This window comes from Heterodontus francisci, chromosome 4 (genome assembly GCF_036365525.1).
Source record: "Heterodontus francisci isolate sHetFra1 chromosome 4, sHetFra1.hap1, whole genome shotgun sequence".
Classification (NCBI taxonomy): domain Eukaryota; kingdom Metazoa; phylum Chordata; class Chondrichthyes; order Heterodontiformes; family Heterodontidae; genus Heterodontus; species Heterodontus francisci.
This window is the reverse complement of record NC_090374.1, coordinates 121,710,372-121,728,711: the sequence shown is the minus strand read 5'-3', so window position 1 is coordinate 121,728,711 and position 18,340 is coordinate 121,710,372. Positions and strand designations below refer to the sequence as shown.

The window sequence follows — 18,340 nt, the reverse complement described above, 5'->3', positions numbered from 1 at the left end:
GACTTCCTATTCGCCCTTCAAATCTTTTATTTTGCTCCCTAGCAATCATTTTACACATCTTTATAACTCAGATCACTTCTGGGGAAAATATCATGAAATTGCAGGAGCATCTAAATAATGTAAGCTCTGTTTCACCAGCATGTTAAAATTAGGTTCCCACATCAGGTGTATTTTGGGTGGAGGTTTGGCATAAGCTATTGCCACAACTGATTTCAGTTGATTGTGCACCAATTACACCATCCTGTTCACTAACACTTCCCATGAATGTGCATTAGGCAGCAGAGTAAACATTGCATCAGTTCCCTTCCCTGTAAGTGCTCCGTCCCTCACATCCTTAAGTGCTATTCCCAATTCCTTCCAACTACTTCTCCGGCACAACACATGTTAATGCAATCATCCTCACGATGCTCAACATACTGATACATGGATATCATTGCATGTTCTCAACTCTTTTACTCTGTTTGCAGAAGAGGGAGGAAGAGTCCCAACTTCTATCCCTGGTCACCTTTGAGGAGGCAATTACAGAAAGAAACCATTGAAGCAGCAGGGGATTGGGAATAGAGGCCTGCAACCCAACCCGAACCCGACGGGACCCGACATGTGTCGGATTCGAGTCAGGCCGGACACACACGGTAAGTGCTCTGCCGGTAAGTATTAAAAATAAATTTAAAATAACTTACCTGAGTTGGGAGTCCAGGACGAAACTGAGAATGCGCAGTGAGTGAGTGACGGCACTATGACATCATCGCACATGTGCTGCAGCTTCTTGCAGGTTTGGTGTCAGGAAGGTAAGTAAAGGGATGGTTGGGTCGAGCAGTGGCAGGTTCGGGTCAGGTCGGGCTTGAGGCAAAATCGGAAGGACGCGGGCCAGGTCGGGCTCTCAGTGTGCAAATGAAGCTCATCTGGGGCCAAAGAACCAGAAAAAGCTTGCACCTCACATCACATGCTGTCCTTCAATTTAAACCTCCAAAGCAGCACATTGGTACATTCACCACAGGGAATCTGGAGCATGAGTTTGAGCAAAGTGTACTGTTTGATACACAGGGTTTAATCAAACGGCAGCAGCTAATGGTATGACAGGAGGAGCAGGAACTTTTTGTTTTGTGCAAAAAGTTAGATCATTGTCACTCTTCAGTTGATGAGGACAGGAATCCAGACCTCAGGGATATTAAAAGAACGCTTACCAAGCATGAATTATTGCTAAATCATTAAAGACTGATACAAGCGAACCAGTGTAGAAGATACTTAGTATGGAGAAGTCCATGGCCTGCATTTGCACTGAATTGCTATACTGAATCAGAATAATGCAGTCCCCAATGGAATATGTGGTAATTGCAAGGATATTTACAATGGTACCATTGAGGGATGTGGAGTAGCAGCACAAGATTAGATTGAAGAACATATTAGTAGCATTTTGCCACCATGATGAAGCACTGAGGTGACAAACATTTGTTACATACACAGTTAAGATGCCACGTAAAGGTAAACTGACTGATCTGAAATTGCACTGTATCCAGAAATGTGTGGGTTAATCCATGACAACAGGCAAAGATGTGTGAAGAGGTGAATAAAGGATTACAACAGATATAATGTATATAAATTTTTCAGAAGGTGTTGGATAAGGATGTCTTAGGAAAGTCTTAACAAAAATCTTGGCATATGCATTGATAAAAAGCTGATTGCTGCACAGGAAATAAGGAGGTAGGCTCAACTGGTGTCGCTCAGATTAGGAAAGGGTTGGAAGTGGTATATCTAGTAACCAGTATTGTTCTCAGTATGTACCGAGGATTTGGACTTGGGCACAGCGAGCACAATCTCGTGCTCTGTTGCTGACACAAAAGGAGAAGTTTGGAAAACAGTGAAAAGGACTCAAAGACTTCAGGAAGACAGAGGTAGGTTAACAGAATGGCCATACTGGTGGCATATGCAATTAAATGTGGATAATGGAGATAATAATAGTTTGGGAGGAAAACGAGGAATGCAGGTATGGAAAGATGCTGAATGGTGTGGATGAACAGAGACACCTATGGGTTTAAATACATAATTCCCTGAAAGTGAGCGCAGCTACCAAGGCCATTAAAAAAATAATTTGGAGTTTCATAAATCGGGACAGGTAGAGTACACAATAACAAAGAGGTGACGATAAATTTGTACAATAGTTAGGCAACATTAAATGCCCCATTATAGAAAGGACGTTCAAGCCATACAGACCATATCACATTGATTCACTAGGATGATAGCAAGGATGAGAATCGATAGTTATGAGTAGAAACTCGAGATACTTGGGACTATTTCCACAGGAATAGTGAGGCTAAGAGGAGATTTAATCGAGGTTTTTAAATTCTGACAGGCTTGGCAGAGTACGTAAGGAAAGACCATTTCCTTTGGCTGTACTGTCAGTGCTGACAATGACCATTTTAAGTTGATGAACCAAGTGAGTGACAAAGGAGGTTAGGAAAAATTTCTTAATGCAGAGAGGTGCTGCAGCATGGAATGCTTTGCCACAAGAGTGGTTGAGACAGAGACCACTGGATTTTTTTTTAAAAGGGGAAAAATGGGTACTTATTGAAAAAGATGATGATGCAGGACTGTGGGGATAGCATGCAGCAGTGGGCTTAGTTTTGGATTGCTCTAGCAAACAGCTGGCATGGACATAATCGTCTGAATGACCTCCTTCTATGCTGGAATTCTCTACATTTCTATAGAGAATTAAACATTTCAAGAAACAGTGGCGGGACGGGCGGGGGGGGGGGCGGAAGAGGGGGGAGCGGCGGGAAAATAAAAAATGGACTTATCGTGCAAAAAGACAAAATAGCTCAAACAAAAAAAGTGACAAACTTTAGCAACTACATGTAACTAAAAATAGATAAAATGTGGTACAAGTTTCCACAGGGCTTAAAACTTGGAGCACAAGGAATTTTTAAAATTGGGATCCAAAGGGAATTGGGCCAAGCCAAGTCAAGCTGGTATATCATGTACTCCTGGAACATGTACATAAATGGAATATGTATTTATTTTTCAAGTTTCTGGAAACTGTTCAACCTAAAACTGAAAATTACACATCCCACAATAGGCACCTAAATTATGACTGCATACTTAAACCAGTTTAGTTCAAATATCTGGAGCCCCAACTGTCTGATTCAAATGTATGCTTTTCATTATTATTTTATCAGTTTCAAATCAATTTCTAAGACAACAAAATGTCTGATGATATGGCATCATTACTGACATGCAATGTAGCTGTGCTCACCTGAGCACTTGCAACTCTTCTTCAGAGTTCTGAACTTCGTCCCGGAGCCTTCGCCATCGCAACAGGGACTTTAGTTGGTGTTGCTCTTTAGCTTCTTCCTCTGAGAGCTAGAAAAATATAATCAATGAACATGTACTTTCAAGTTCAGAGTGGAAGAATACATTATTTCAGCATCAAAAGACAAACGAAATGAAGCATTCATCACTCTTCTCAATATTAAAGCAGTTGAGTAGACAGCGTTTGGAAAAATGCAGAAAGCTTTGGGCCTTATTTACCTCCTTCCACTAATCTTAAACTGGTAAGCATGATTGGCAGAAAACAATCAACTTTCCTTGCATCTTTACTGCTACTTTCTTTCATGTCAAAACATACCTATGAAATTTGTGCCCCTAAAAATTGCTCGTTAATTCCTTGTTAAAAGAAAAATCCAGAGAAAATTGTGCAGATTTGTTCAGGTATCAAAACATATGAAAATTGAATTCATTACTCTTTTAGAGTTGAGATAGTTGTCTGGAGGAAGGACAAGATTTCAAACTTTCAGCACAGCACTGAATGCAACACAGAATGCAACAACATCCAACTTATGAACCCAACCTTAACCTGACTCCTGCTGGAAGTCCAAACCCAATTCCGAATGGCAGCCCTGACCCAACACTTTGAATCTGAAGTGCATCAGGTATGTAATTATCTATCTACACCACATGCACTACCAGTGTTGCGTCTACTCCACCCACATAGGTGAATAGGTTAGGACAATTTCTGCAAATATTGCAACTTCTACTTTGAAAATATATTTGTTAGAAAAAGTAGTTCCAACAAAATATATAAAACACATTTCTTCAAAACTACTGAGTATTTACATATCAGCCACCAGCTGCTAGTCATTCCAGTCCACATTTCAACCCTTAGCATTAAAATGCTTGTAGTTTGGATGATCACAAACAGGCTATGATCAAAGTAAACATCATTGGTTTTATACATTATAGTAGTTTTTGTCCAGCTCAGCAAGGCACAAAGCAATTGTGTTTCTCTGCTGGTTACTCATCCTTTAATTCTTTGTGTGACATCCGTTCATCATCTTTCGTAGATGGAAGGATGCCAACCAATTCTTTGTGTGACATCTGTCCTTTGCTTATATTCCACTTTCTCTCTCTGCATGTCACAAACTATTCCCACTGTAGTGTCTATACTTTTCTGTTTATGTTTGAGCATTTTTCTCATTCTATTTCCAACTCATTTTTAAATCTCTTACTCCCCATCTCCTCTCCTTTCTGTATAGCTCTCAATGGCTTTGTGTGGCTCTCACATACATTCCTTCATTGGAATAAAGGAATTATGACCTCCCATAAAACCAGGCATGCCGATTCGTCGCAGGCCTGATTTTCTAAGGTGCAATTTGGCAGTGAATAATGATGCTGCAATACTAACATATCCAGCCCAATTTTAAATAATAAAATTTAATAGACAAACGTTTGGCCCACTGAATTTAACCTGTCAGAGTGTGAGCTTCAGTCATCACAACTAGGATGTGGAAGTCCCAGGAACTCACCTGAAGTAGGGTAAAGTGCAGGTGTTTGAAATTTTTTTGCAGTTGCTTGTTCCATTTTGCTCCATGCATTCACTGGTTTTGCTGAGTAGCTCTCCATTTTTGCACTTTGTTTTTGTTTCTTTTTCCCCACCAATACTTTTCTTCATTATTCTTGGCAACTGCTGGCATTGACTGTTGCATTTTATAAAGAGATGAGGATGGGTATTGCTTTGGGGCTCCAAAAATGCTAATTCATTTAGATAAGAAAGAGGAGTTTGTGAGGGGCAAACAATGCAGATGGAACACTAATGGAGGCATTTTATTCAGTAACTCAGGACCTGTACCTGGACATGTCAGAGAGTCTTTACTGCCTGCAATTCAAAAGATAGAATCCCACAAAGCTGTGCAATCACCTGCTCACATCTGGATTAGATGGAAGCTAAATGTAGCAAATCAGAGATGGATGAGGTAGGCAGAACCTGTAGGAGCTGGCGCAAAAAGTGCAGATAAAAATAAAGGTGACAGTGGGAAGGAGAGCTACGGTTGGCACAGATAGAATACGTGGAGATAATGGGAAGGGATGGCTATGGGAGCGGGCTGTAATTTGGATTGGAGCAAGCAGCCTAGGGTGAATTGGAGCATATCACCACTTGGATCAAGGAAGACAGACCTACATTGGCTCCCAGTTAAGCAATGCTTTGATTTTAAAATGCTCATCCTGGTTTTCAAATCCTGTCATGGCTTTGCCCCTTCCTATTTCTGTAATCTACTCCAGCCCCACAACTCTCTGAAATATCTACACTCTTCTAATTCTGGCTTCTCAAGTATCCCCAATTTTAATCACTCCACCATTAGTGGCCGTGCCTTCAGCTGCCAACGCCCTAAGTTCTTGAATTCCTTCCGCAATTATTTACAATTTATATAGATGATTTGGAGTTGGGGACCACTTGTAGGGTGTCAAAATTTGCAGATGACACTAAGATGAGTGACAGAGCAAAGTGTGCAGATGACTGTGAAACTTTGCAGAGGAACATAGATACATTGAGTGAGTGGGCAAAGGACTGGCAGATGGAATACAATGTTAATAAATGTGAAGTCATTCATTTCGGTAGGAGTAACAGTAAAAAGGATTATTACTTGAATGGTAAAAAGTTGCAGCATGCTGCTATGCAGAGGGACCTGGGTGTCCTTGTGCATGAATCGCAGAAGGTTGGTCTGCAGGTACAGCAAGTAATTAGGAAGGCAAATGGAATTTTGTCCTTCATTGCTAAAGGGATTGAGTTTAAAAACAGAGAGGTTATGTTGCAGCTGTATAAGGTACTGGTGAGGCCGCACCTGGAGTACTGTGTGCAGTTTTGGTCTCCTTACTTGAGAAAGGATGTACTGGCACTGGAGGGGGTGCAGAGGAGGTTCACTAGGTTGATTCCGGAGTTGAGGGGGTTGGCTTATGAGGAGAGACTGAGTAGATTGGGATTATATTCATTGGTATTCAGAAGAATGAGGGGGGAATCTTATAGAAACATATAAAATCATGAAGGGAATAGATAAGATACAAGTGGAAAGTATGTTTCCACTGGCAGGTGAAGCTAGGACAAGAGGGCATAGCCTCAAGATTAGAGGGAGCAGATTTAGGACTGAATTAAGAAGGAACTTCTTCACCCAGAGGGTTGTTAATCTATGGAATTCCTTGCCCAGTGAAGTAGTTGACGCTTCTTCAGTAAACGTGTTTAAAGCTAAGGTAGATATCTTTTTGAATAATAAAGGAATTAAGGGATACGGTGAGAGCATGGGTAAGTGGATCTGAGTCCACGAAAAGATCAGCCATGATCTTATTGAATGGCGGAGCAGGCTCGAGGGGCCGGACGGCCTACTCCTGCTCCTACTTCTTATGATCTTATGATTTTATGAAAACCTCTCCTTCTTCCTTTATGACGCTCCTTGAAACCTACCTCATTGAGCAAGCTTGTGGTCATCTTCCCTAATATCTGTGTGTGTGTCTTGGAGTCCAATTTTGTTTGATAATGCTTCTGTGAAGCACCTAGAAAAGTTTTATTACATTAAACGGTGCTACACAGGTACAAGTTGTTTTGTAGTAAAGCATTCTAGGATGCCCTGAGCTCATAATAGGTGCAAGTACAGCATTTATTCAGTTTGGTACTTAAGTGTCATGACCAACAACAAAATTATTTAAGTGCCAGAAATAATATTGTGAACATTAGTTTTATGGAATCTATGAAATGTGTTCTGTACATACCAATCATACTGCTAGTTTGAGCTCAAATATTTATAAATGGTAAATCATGAGTCAGACCAAGTTTGAATAATAATTATCTTACTAGCTTAAAGGGAAAGTGGAATATAAGTGTATATCCTCACAGGGAAATAAGAGAATGAACAAAAATAGGCTAAGCTAGGCAACGGAGTAATAGCTATGCCAAAGTCCCATACAGAAACTCCTACACTATTCATTTTAAAACATTGAGATCTAAAGGTTTACACTGTGATGAAAAAACATTATTGGTATCCTGGAGAATTGGCTAATGGTGAAATGGAAGGGGATGAAACTTTGGAGATGTAATTGTTTTGCAGGGATAGACAAGATAAACAAGAACATGCCTTTTAATGTAAAGGAGGACATGATAATAAGGATAAAGAAATATGAATTAAGGGTGAAGGCAAAATATTGTGAATCAAGGCAAGCAACATTAACAGACAAAATCTATCATCTGTTGTAGGCAAGAACGAACAAATGAATCTGGAATTTTACACTCAAATAAGGGGACTGTGTGTAGGATCATAGATAATTACTGCGGATGACTTCAGTTTACCATCAATAAGCTGAGAGGTTCATAATGAAATTATGCTTCCAACAATTGGGCCAAAATTTGTTGAAAAAAAAGTGTATGAACGATGCTTACCATAATTACCATGCAAACTGGCCATCAACTTGTGGCACAGAATAATTATTCGTGAATTACAAATTGCCACAGGTTGCTGGAAGTTTGCACCTCTCTGCTGCAGGCTTCGCAAAACTGGCAGTTCACCCTCAACTTTCTCACGTGTGTCATGAAGTTGTTGCACTTGTACACCAACTGTCCATCAAGCTCATCACAGAAAGTTAAGCCTAGTTATTAATGGCATAAGTACCCTTTTAACACTGTGATAAATGTTAATGACTACCAATGAACCTGTTTGACACAAAGCGAATGATTCAAAGTATAGTCTCATTCCTTCAGGTAGTGAATTGTTGCCTCTCGCTAATAAGTTCATTTGTTTCCAAATGGGAGTAAATCCTGTCCCAAAGAATCCTCTCTAATCATTTCCCGACCACTGACGTAAGGCTCACCGGCCTATAATTTCCTGGATATCCTCGCTACCCTTCTTAAACAAAGGAACAACATTAGCTATTCTCCAGTCCTCTGGGACCTCACCTGTAGCCAATAAGGATACGAAGATTTCTGTCACGGCCCCAGCAATTTCGTCCCTTGCCTCCCTTAGTATTCTGGGGTAGATCCCATCAGGCCCTGCGGACTTATCTGCCTTAATGTTTTGCAAGACGTCCAACACCTCCTCCTTTTTGATAACGACATGACCCAGACTATCTACACTCCCTTCCCTAGACTCATCATCCACCAAGTCCTTCTCTTTGGTGAATACTGATGCAAAATACTCATTTGGTACCTTGCCCATTTCCTCTGGCTCCACACAGATTCCCTCCACTGTCCTCGAGTGGGCCAACCCTTTCCCTGGTCACCCTCTTGCTCTTTATATATGTATAAAAAGCCTTGGGATTCTCCTTAATCCTGTATGCCAATGACTTTTCATGACCCCTTTTAGCCCTCCTGACTTCTTGCTCAAGTTCCTTCCTAATTTCTTTATATTCCTCAAGGGCTTTGTCTGTTCCCAGCCTTCCAGCCCTTACGAATGCTTCCTTTTTCTTTTTGACTAGGCTCACAATATCCCTCATTATCCAAGGTTCCCAAAACTTGCCAAACTTATCCTTCTTCCTCACAGGAACATGCCGGTCCTGGATTCTAATCAGCTGACATTTGGAAGACTCCCACATGTCAGATGTTGATTTACCCTCAAACAGCCGCCCTCAATCTAAATTCTTCAGTTTCTGCCTAATATTGTTATAATTAGCCTTCCCCCAATTTAGCACCTTCACCCGAGGACTACTCTTATCCTTATCCACAAGTACCTTAAAACTTACGGAATTATGGTGACTGTTCCTGAAATGCTCCCCCACTGAAACTTCGACCACCTGGCCAAGCTCATTCCCCAATACCACGTCCAGTACGGCCCCATCCCTAGTTGGACTATCTACATATTGTTTCAAGAAGCTCTCCTGGATGCTCTTTACAAATTCTGCCCCATCCAAGCCCCTAGCACTAAGTGAGTCCCAGTCAATATAGGGGAAGTTAAAATCACCCACCACTACAACCCTGTTGCTTTTACATCTTTCCAAAATCTGTCTACATATCTGCTCCTCTACCTCCCGCTGGCTGTTGCGAGGCCTGTAGTAAACCCCCAACATCATGACTGCACCCTTCCTATTCCTGAGCTCCACCCATATTGCCTCGTTGCACGACCCCTCCGAGGTGTCCTCCCGCAGTACAGCTGTGATATTCTCCTTAACCAGTAATGCAATTCACCCACCCCTTTTACATTCCCCTCTATCCCGCCTGAAGCTTCTAAATCCGGGAACATTTAGCTGCCAATCCTGTCATTCCCTCAACCAAGTCTCTGTAATAGCAACAGCATCATAGTTCCAAGTACTAATCCAAGCTCTAAGTTCATCGGCCTTATCTGTTATACTTCTTGCATTGAAACAAATGCACTTCAGACCACCAGTCCCGCTGTGCTTAGCAACATCTCCTTGCCTGCTTTTCCTCTCAGTCTTACCGGCCTTACTTACTAGTTCCCCCTCATTTATTTCACTTGCTGTCCTACTGCTCTGGTTCCCACCCCCCTGCCACACTAGTTTAAACCCTCCCGAGTGACACTAGCAAACCTCGCAGCCAGGATATTTGTGCCCCTCCAGTTCAGATGCAACCCATCCTTCTTGTACAGGGCCCACCTGTCCCGGAAGAGATCCCAATGGTCCAGATATCTGAAACCCTCCCTCCTACACCGGCTGTTCAGCCACGTGTTTAGCTGCACTATCTTCCTATTTCTAGCCTCACTGGCACGTGGCACAGGGAGTAATCCCGAGATTACAACCCAGCGGTGCTGTCTTTTAACTTTCTACCTAACTCCCTGAACTCCCCCTGCAGATCTCGTAACTCTTCCTGCCTATGTCGTTGGTACCGATGTGCACCACAACTTCTGGCTGTTCACCCTCCCCCTTCAGAATGCCCTCTGTCCGTTCAGAGGCATCCTTGACCCTGGCACCAGGGAGGCAACATACCATCCTGGAGTCTCTTTCACGTCCACAGAAGCGTCTATCTGTGCCCCTGACTATAGAGTCCCCTATAACTATTGCTCTTCTGCGCTTTGCCCCTCCGTGCTGAACAACAGAGCCAGCTGTGGTGCCACTGCTCTGGCTGCTGTTGTTTTCCCCTGATAGGCCATCCCCCCCAACAGTATCCAAAACGGTATACTTGTTAGAAAGGGGGATAGCCACAGGGGATTCCTGCACTGACTGCCTGCCCCTTCTAGCGGTCACCCATCTGTCGGCCTGCACCTTGGGTGTAACCACTTCTCTAAAACTCCTGTCTATGACGCTTTCTGCCAACTGCATGCTCCTAAGTGCATCCAGTTGCTGCTGCAACCGATCCATGCGGTCTGTGAGGAGCTGCAACTGGGTACACTTCCTGCAGATGTAGTCGTCCGGAACGCTGGAAGCGTCACAGACCTCCCACATCTCGCAGTGAAGCACTTTACCCCTCTAACTGACATTTCTAGCACTAATTAATAAATTAATTTAAAATAAATAATTAAGTACTTGTTAAATCCTTACTAAATTAAGTTACAATTAACTATATGGCCCCTAGTGCTAGATTTCTACTATAAGTATTAAATGCAAATACAGTAATCTCCTCCCTCCGGTTTAGTTATTCCTCTACTTATTAATTAATCAGCTAGACGAGCACTTGAAACGCCATAGCATACAAGGCTATGGGCCAAGTGCTGGAAAATGGGATTAGAATAGATAGGTGACGATTCATGGCCGGCACGGACACGATGGGCCGAAGGGCCTGTTTCTGTGCTGTATAACTCTATAACTGCAACAATCTTGAATCATTGTTTCCAACATGCTGTGTAATTCTGATGCCCTGTCATCTTCTGATTGTTGCATATTAACATACATTACTTGCGTGTGTTTTTTTGCTTTTTAACCATTTGAAACAATGTAGCCTTCAACTCTGATCTCTACAAGAGGTGAGTTTCCAGAGAGTAACGTGGAAATATTAAGAATGTTGAGTATAAGATAGTAACAGACAGGTTGAAAGCAGTAAGGGGCAAGATTTCCAATTTTCACTATTGGTTAAAAAATTATAAATGTATTATTTCAGAATTCCTAACCCCAGAACCCAATCCAAGGAATTTTTAATTCATTCTCAGGATATAGGTGTCACGAGCAAGGTCAGCATTTATTGTCCATCCTTAGTTACCTGTAGTGAATGTGGTCCTAAAAGGCTGTTAGGTAGGGAGTTCTAGAATTTTGACCCAGCAATAATGATGGAATTGCACTATGTCCAAGTAGGAATGGCGTGCAATTTGGAGGAGAAATTGGAGGCAGTGGTGTTCCCATGCATTTAGTGCCTTTGTCCTTCTAGGTGGGAGCGATCACAGGTTTGGGAAAAAACCTTGACGAGTTGCTGCAGTAGATCCTGTGGATAGTACACACTTCAGCTACAATGTGCCAGCGGTGAAGGGAGTGGACATTTAAGGTGGGGGTGGGCTGTTGATCAATGGACTGCTTTGTCCTGGATAGTACTGAGCATCTCCAGTGTTGTTGTAGCTGCACCCAACCAGGTAAGTGGAAAGTATTCCATCACACACCTTTCTTTAACCTTGTAGGTGATGGAGAGGCTTTGGGGGAGCTAGGAGTTAAACATATGTCACAGAATAACCAGCCTTTGGCCTGTTCTGGTAAATCCAGCATTTATATAACTGGTCCAGCTGAATTTTGGGTCAATAGCCACCCTCATGATGTTGATTTTCGATGAGAAATTCAACAAAAAGTTTGTTTGTACAGATTCATGACCCAAAAAGGAATTGTAAATTTATCGGCAGAATTCAGTAAAAAAAATATTTTACGAGTCCCTAACTCGAAGCAAGTCAGCATAGATTTGTTAGAGGGTGGTCACCTCTGCCAAACCTACTGGACAACTTTGTGGTGAATATCAACATATTGAATAATGGGATCTCAGCAGAAATAGTCATTTATATATATTTTTTTAACAATGCAGCAAAGGAGGTTCAAACACAAAGTCACAAGATACAAAGGGAGTAGATCTGAAACAATCAGAGGCAGCAAGGATAAGTGTAGGTGGAGCTGCATCAGTGTGGGTAGGTATGCAGTGAGATGGCTCAGTAGTCAGTGCGAGGGCTATTATTTTTTACATTTTGCAAAATGGTTTATAAAGTGGGGCAAAAATCAAGCCACCTGAGCTTACTGAAGATATAATCCTGGAGGGAGAGCTGCAAATATCAAGGACCATGTGGACCAAATACAGAACTTAATGTGAGAAATGGTGATGAGTCTGAGAAGGGCAATAAGCCATCTAAGATGTATAGTAGCAAATGACATAACAAAAAGTAAAGGATCTAGGATACTGGTGGATAGCTTGTTGAAACTATTAGTCAATGTGAGACAGCAATCAAGTGTACGGGTTACATCGCAAGAAGACTCAAACACTAGCGCCAGAGAACAATAGTGAGTAGAGCACTGCCTCAGCAACACCTGAAATACAGTGCACAATTCTGGTCACTGTACTAAAAGCAGCCATAATCAAACATTAGATATTTCTTCAAAGAAAATGTAAACTCCAAATCTTCTAGCTTTGCAGAGGGTACAGAAGAGGGTAGCTAAAATGTTACAAGGGATTAGGCACATCAACTACAAGAAGAGAGATTAGGAAAGATGGGAATGTGTACACTGGAGAAAAGACAGCTCATGGAAGATCTCAAAGGTCAAAGATAAACCAAACGCTAATAAATTGCTCAACATAACTACAAACTCTGCAACCAAGAGGCAGAATCAAGCTCAGAGTTGGGAAGGTGAACATAATTTAAATTTAACTACTACACACAGATAGTGGTGAATGCTTGGAATGGATTAGTCAGAAAGACAGCAGAAGTGGATCGTGTTGGCATATTCAAGAGGAAACCTGATTGTTGTTTGGAGAAACTACTAATTGAGGGCTATCAGAGATAGCACGTGCTATGCTCCCAAAGGATTGCAATGATCTTTTCCAGATCTGCATATTCCTATGCAACAAAGACACATAAATAACTTGCACATTTCAGTTATCTTACAAAATTAAATAGTACTTGCGGAAAAAATGTTGCAATGGATTTGATCAAACTAACAGGTTTCATGATTAAATGTTGCTAAATCAGAAGTGACAAATATATGAGGATAATGTGAGCAGCAGTCAGAGCAGCATGTTGAAAATAGCACATTTCTTGCCAACTACAATATGATTCCACCAATAATTCATTTAGTAATGACTTATGTTCCCTGTTCCTCCTTTGACATTCATTTTACAAAATATAACTTATCTTTTTCTAAGATAGCTTTTGTGGTGTGGGGCAAGAAGTAACAAAAGGCAACGTGTTGATAGGACAGAGGGTCACAGAGAATAACTGACCAGAAGGTCATGGAGCAAAGGCAAATGGTATGTTAATGGTGTGCTGAAAGACAAAGCGTTAGTGCAGAGAGGGTGTTAATTGACAGAAGCACAAAGCACAAAGATGAAAAAAATAGTGGGTAGGCACATGGTACAAAAAAAATGAATGATGAAACAAACAAACAAATTAAACAAATAAAAAAACATTTAAAAAATAACTAAAAATAAGGGGGGCCCCATCTTGCACTCAAATTATTGAACTCAATGTTCAGTCCGGCGTGCCTAATGAGATGTTGTTCCTCAAGCTTGCGTTGATGTTCACTGGAACACTGCAGCAAGCCCAGGACAGATATGAGGGCATGAGAGCAGGGGGGGGGGCGGGGGGGTTGAAATGGCAAGTAACCAGAAGCACAGAGTCATGCTTTTGGACTGAGCGGAGGTGTTCCACAAAGTCGTCGCCCAATCTGCATTTGGTCTCCCCAATGTAGAGGAAACCACATTGTGAGTAGCGAATACAGTATACTAAATTGAAAGAAGTACAAATAAATCACTGCTTCACCTGAAAGGAGTGTTTGGGACCTTGGATAGTGAGGAGAGAGGAGGTAAAAGGTTAGGTATTACACCTCCTGCGATTGCATGGGAAGGTGCCTTGAGAAGAGGACGAGGTCTTGGGGGTAATGGAGGAGTGGACCAGGGTGTCACGGAGGGAACAATCCCTTCAGAATGCTGACAGGGGAAAGGAGGGGAAGATGCATTTAGTAGTGGCATCATGCTGGACGTAGCGGAAATGGTGGAGGATAATCCTTTGGATGTGGAGGCTGGTGGGGTGGAAAGTGAAGACAAGGGGAACCCTGTCGCGGTTCTGGAAGGGAGGGGAAGGGGTGAGGATAGAAGTGTGGGAAATGGGCCGCACACGGTTGAGGGCCCTGTCAACCATAGTTTTGGGGGGGGGGGGGGGGGGGTAATCCTCGGTTGAGGAAAAAGGAAGACATATCAGAAGCGTTGTCGTGGAAGGTTGCATCATCATAGAGCAGATGCGTCCAAGACAGAGAAACTGGGAGAATAGAATGGAGTCCTTACAGGAGGCAGGGTGTGAAGAAGTGTAGTCAAGGTGGCTGTGGGAGTCGGTGGGTTTATAACGAATATTAGTAGACAGCCTATCCCCAGAGATGAGACAGTGAAGTCGAGGAAGACAAAAAGGGAAATGTCGTAGATAGACCATGTAAAGCTGAGAGAAGGGAGGAAATTGGAAGCAAAGTTAATAAAGTTTTCCAGTTCAGAATGGAAGCAGGAAACGGCACTGATACAGTCATCAATGTACCCAAAAAAGAGTTGGGGGTGGGGGGCCTGAGTAGGACTGATACAAGGAATGTTCGACATATCCCACAAAAAGACAGACATAACTAGGACCCATGCGGGTACCCATAGCAACACCTTGAACTTGAAGGAAGTGAGCAGAGTTGAAGGAGAAGTTGTTCAATGTGAGAACAAATTCAGCCAGGCAGAGGGTGGTGGTGGTGGATGGGGACACTGGTTGGGCTTCTGTTCAAGGAAGAAGCGGAGAGCCCTCAAACCGTCCTGGGGGATGGAGATGTAGAGAGAAGTCCGAAAGCATGACTCCAAGCTTCTGGTTACTTGCCATTTCAACACTGCCCCCTGCACTCATGCCCTCATATCTGTCCTGGGCTAACTGCAGTGTTCCAGTGAACATCAATGCAAGCTTGAGGAACAGCATCTCATTTACCGATTAGGCACGCTACAGCCTGCCGGACTGAACATTGAATTCAATAATTTCAGAGCATGACGGGGCCCATCTTTCTATTTTTGGTTATTTTATTTTATTTTTATTATTTTTTATTTTGTTTTAGCTTGTTTCATCATTCATTTTTTTACCATATGCCTACCCACTGTTTTTTTTTCATGTTTGTGCTTTGGGCCAGTGCTGTTCATTTTTCTGTCAATTAACACCCTCTCTGCACTAACGCTTTGTCTTTCAGCACACCATTAACATACCATTTGCCTTTGCTCCATGACCTTCTGGTCAGTTATTCTCTGTGACCCTCTGTCCTATCAACACGTTGCCTTTTGTTACTTCTTGCCCCACCCCTGCTTTATTTCTTTAAAACCTATTACATTTCTAACATTTGCCAGTCCTGATGAAGAGTCACAGACCTGGAATGTTAACTCTGCTTCTCTCTCCACAGATGTTGCCAGACCTGCTGAGTATTTCCAGCATTTCTTGTTTTAATTTCAGATTTCCAGCATCTGCAGTATTTTGCTTTTATTATTCTTAAAAAGTCCTATTTTTATTTAGTAAACATTAGAATTTTTTCCCCAAAGAAAATGTAAACTCCAAATCTTCGAGCATTTTATTTTGCTGTTTCAAGCAAATCCCACAGATGTCATGATCTTACAAGTCCCTGACTTATGGTCCTAACAGAGGTGGTTTAATAAAAAAGCAAAAATGGGGCTATGGGGAAAGGACAGTGGAGTGGGACTAACTGGATAGTTCTTTCAAAGAGCCAGCAATGTACAACGGGACAAATGTCCTTCTTCTGTGCTGTATCAGTCTATGATTCTAAGATGCATAAGTACAATAAGAGGATAATTTTCTGGAAAATTCTCAAAATTCAGTTTCCTTCCTCTTTAATTCTCTGTCCACTGTCTTGTATGGATAATGAGCGCGCATTTATATAGTGTTTTTCACATCCTCAGAAGTCCCAAAGCACTTTCCAGCCAATTAATAATTTTTGCAGTATAATCACTGTTTTCATGTAGGCAAACACAACACCCAAATTGCACACAGCAAGGCCCCACAAATGGCAAATCGAATGAATGACCAGTTAATCTGTTTTTGATCCTCTTGGTTGGTGGAGGAATGTTGTCTATTACACCCTGATTAGTCAATGCATTTCTTCAAATAGCAATATAGAGCCTTTTATATTCACCTGAATAAGCACAAGGGGCCTCAATTTAATAGTTTATCCAAAAGGTGGCACCTTTGACAATGCAGCACTAGCTCAGTACTGCATTGAAGTGTCAGTCTAGATTCTGTGGTCAAGTCCCACAATGCTATAGGTCAGAGGCAAGATAGTACCAACTCAGTCAACCTTAAAAAATTGATCAGAAAACCATAGGAAAGAAGAAAGACTTGCATATATAAATGTCTTTCATGACCTCAGGATGTTCCAAAGCACTTTACAGTTAACAAAGTACCTTTGAAGTGTAGCCACTGTTGTAATGCAGGAAACGTGGCAGCCAATTTTACGCACAGTAAGCTCCCACAAACAGCAATGTGATAATGACTAGATAATCTGTTTTCGTGATGTTGATTGAAGGATAAATATTGGCCAAGACATCAGGGATAACTTCCCTGCTCTTCTTCGATATCGTGCCATGGCATCCTTTACATCCACCTTAGAAAGCAGACAGGCCTTGGCTTAGCATCCTATCTGAAAAACGGCATCTCTGACAGTGCAGCACTCCCTCAGTACTGCACTGCGTGCAGTTTAAGCCTGAATTTTGATTAGTTCTCCCAGCAGGTGAGGCTTCCTGCTGGCAGCACAAAGTTGGAAAATTATCCTTTATTTTTGATGAAAATTTTTAAAAATGAAGAAATCAGAATTTGCACTAAAAACTGCACGAGTAGATTGGGAGAAGATTTCCTTTGCTTGACGTTTAATAAAATCTTGCACCCTTTGTGAATTATCATAAAGCACATGGAGGACACCTTTCCCCTATGGGGTCAATTGCTGTGCATCAGGCTCCAGTTTTCCACACAATGGGATGTTGAGGTTTAAGGCTTCTTAAGCACCCAACATATGATGTGCATTATAACGTGACCTGGACCATGGTGCGTTTCAAGCCTGCGACCACAAAAGTAAATTGGCTGAAGATTCTACTGGTTAACAAATATATTTTGAATTGCAAGGACATAAACATACAATAGAATAGACCCAAACTGAAAAAAAGGTTCAGAAAATACAACCTCCTGACACCCTTGGAAGAGGCCATCTTGGACATCACTGCCTGCAAGAACATGTTAGGAGTAGGGGAAAATAAATCTGAAGGACACCCTCAACTTCGAGGCTAATATTATTCCTAATTTTATTTCTTGTTTTTGTTCGCAATCTCTCACACACGAAAACACACAACCACTCAAACCGTAAACAAGTGGTTATGCTACCGGACTGACAATGCAGAGTTGGGACCCACACTTGGCATGAAGCACTTTGTCAACATCAGGTCCAAATAATGCTAGAAACAAGGTCAAAGGGGTGATTATTGGCTGCAATATATTTGCCTGAAATTCCTATCTGCACTGCTACAGTAAAGAACTAATTATTTTTAAATAAATTTCTTACCACCAGAACAGCAGCAAGCTCAATTTCAAACAAACACATTAAGCACTGCATACTAGTATCCCAAAACACAAGGCAAAATAAAAATGTACCTTTTGTGCATTTGCCCAAATCACATCCTCCAAATAAGTAGCAAAGCCTTCACTTATCCACTCTTCAGTCCAATCACGAGCACCAATAGCCAGTCCAAACCAAGCATGAGCTATTTCATGGCACAGTCGCACACCACAGAGATGGTTTTTTCCAGACAATATGGACTGCGATAGGAAGATGATGTGTGGGCTTATTAAAGAAACAAAAAAACAGCTATTAACAACCTGTTACATGATCTTTAATATTCCTTCCTTATATATAAAATGTACTAGTGTTTCCTATGAAAAACAGTCACTCATCATTCAGG

The 18,340-nt window shown here is 41.8% G+C and overlaps 1 protein-coding gene across 17 annotated transcripts in view; it reads right to left on the bottom strand.

Annotated features, from left to right (window-relative positions):
- aopep (aminopeptidase O (putative)) overlaps nucleotides 1-18,340 on the bottom strand; it is a 356,223-nt gene that overhangs the window by 219,068 nt on the left and 118,815 nt on the right. For all 17 annotated transcript variants that reach the window (XR_010974905.1, XR_010974900.1, XR_010974901.1 and 14 more), the window contains 2 exons: nucleotides 18,033-18,222; nucleotides 3,251-3,357 (listed from right to left, as the gene is read on the bottom strand). Coding sequence is in view for 9 of the 17 variants with exons in the window: in XM_068030074.1 (XP_067886175.1) it covers nucleotides 3,251-3,357; nucleotides 18,033-18,222 (297 nt within the window). In the remaining 8 variants the exon portion in view is untranslated. The remainder of the gene's footprint in view (nucleotides 1-3,250; nucleotides 3,358-18,032; nucleotides 18,223-18,340) is intronic.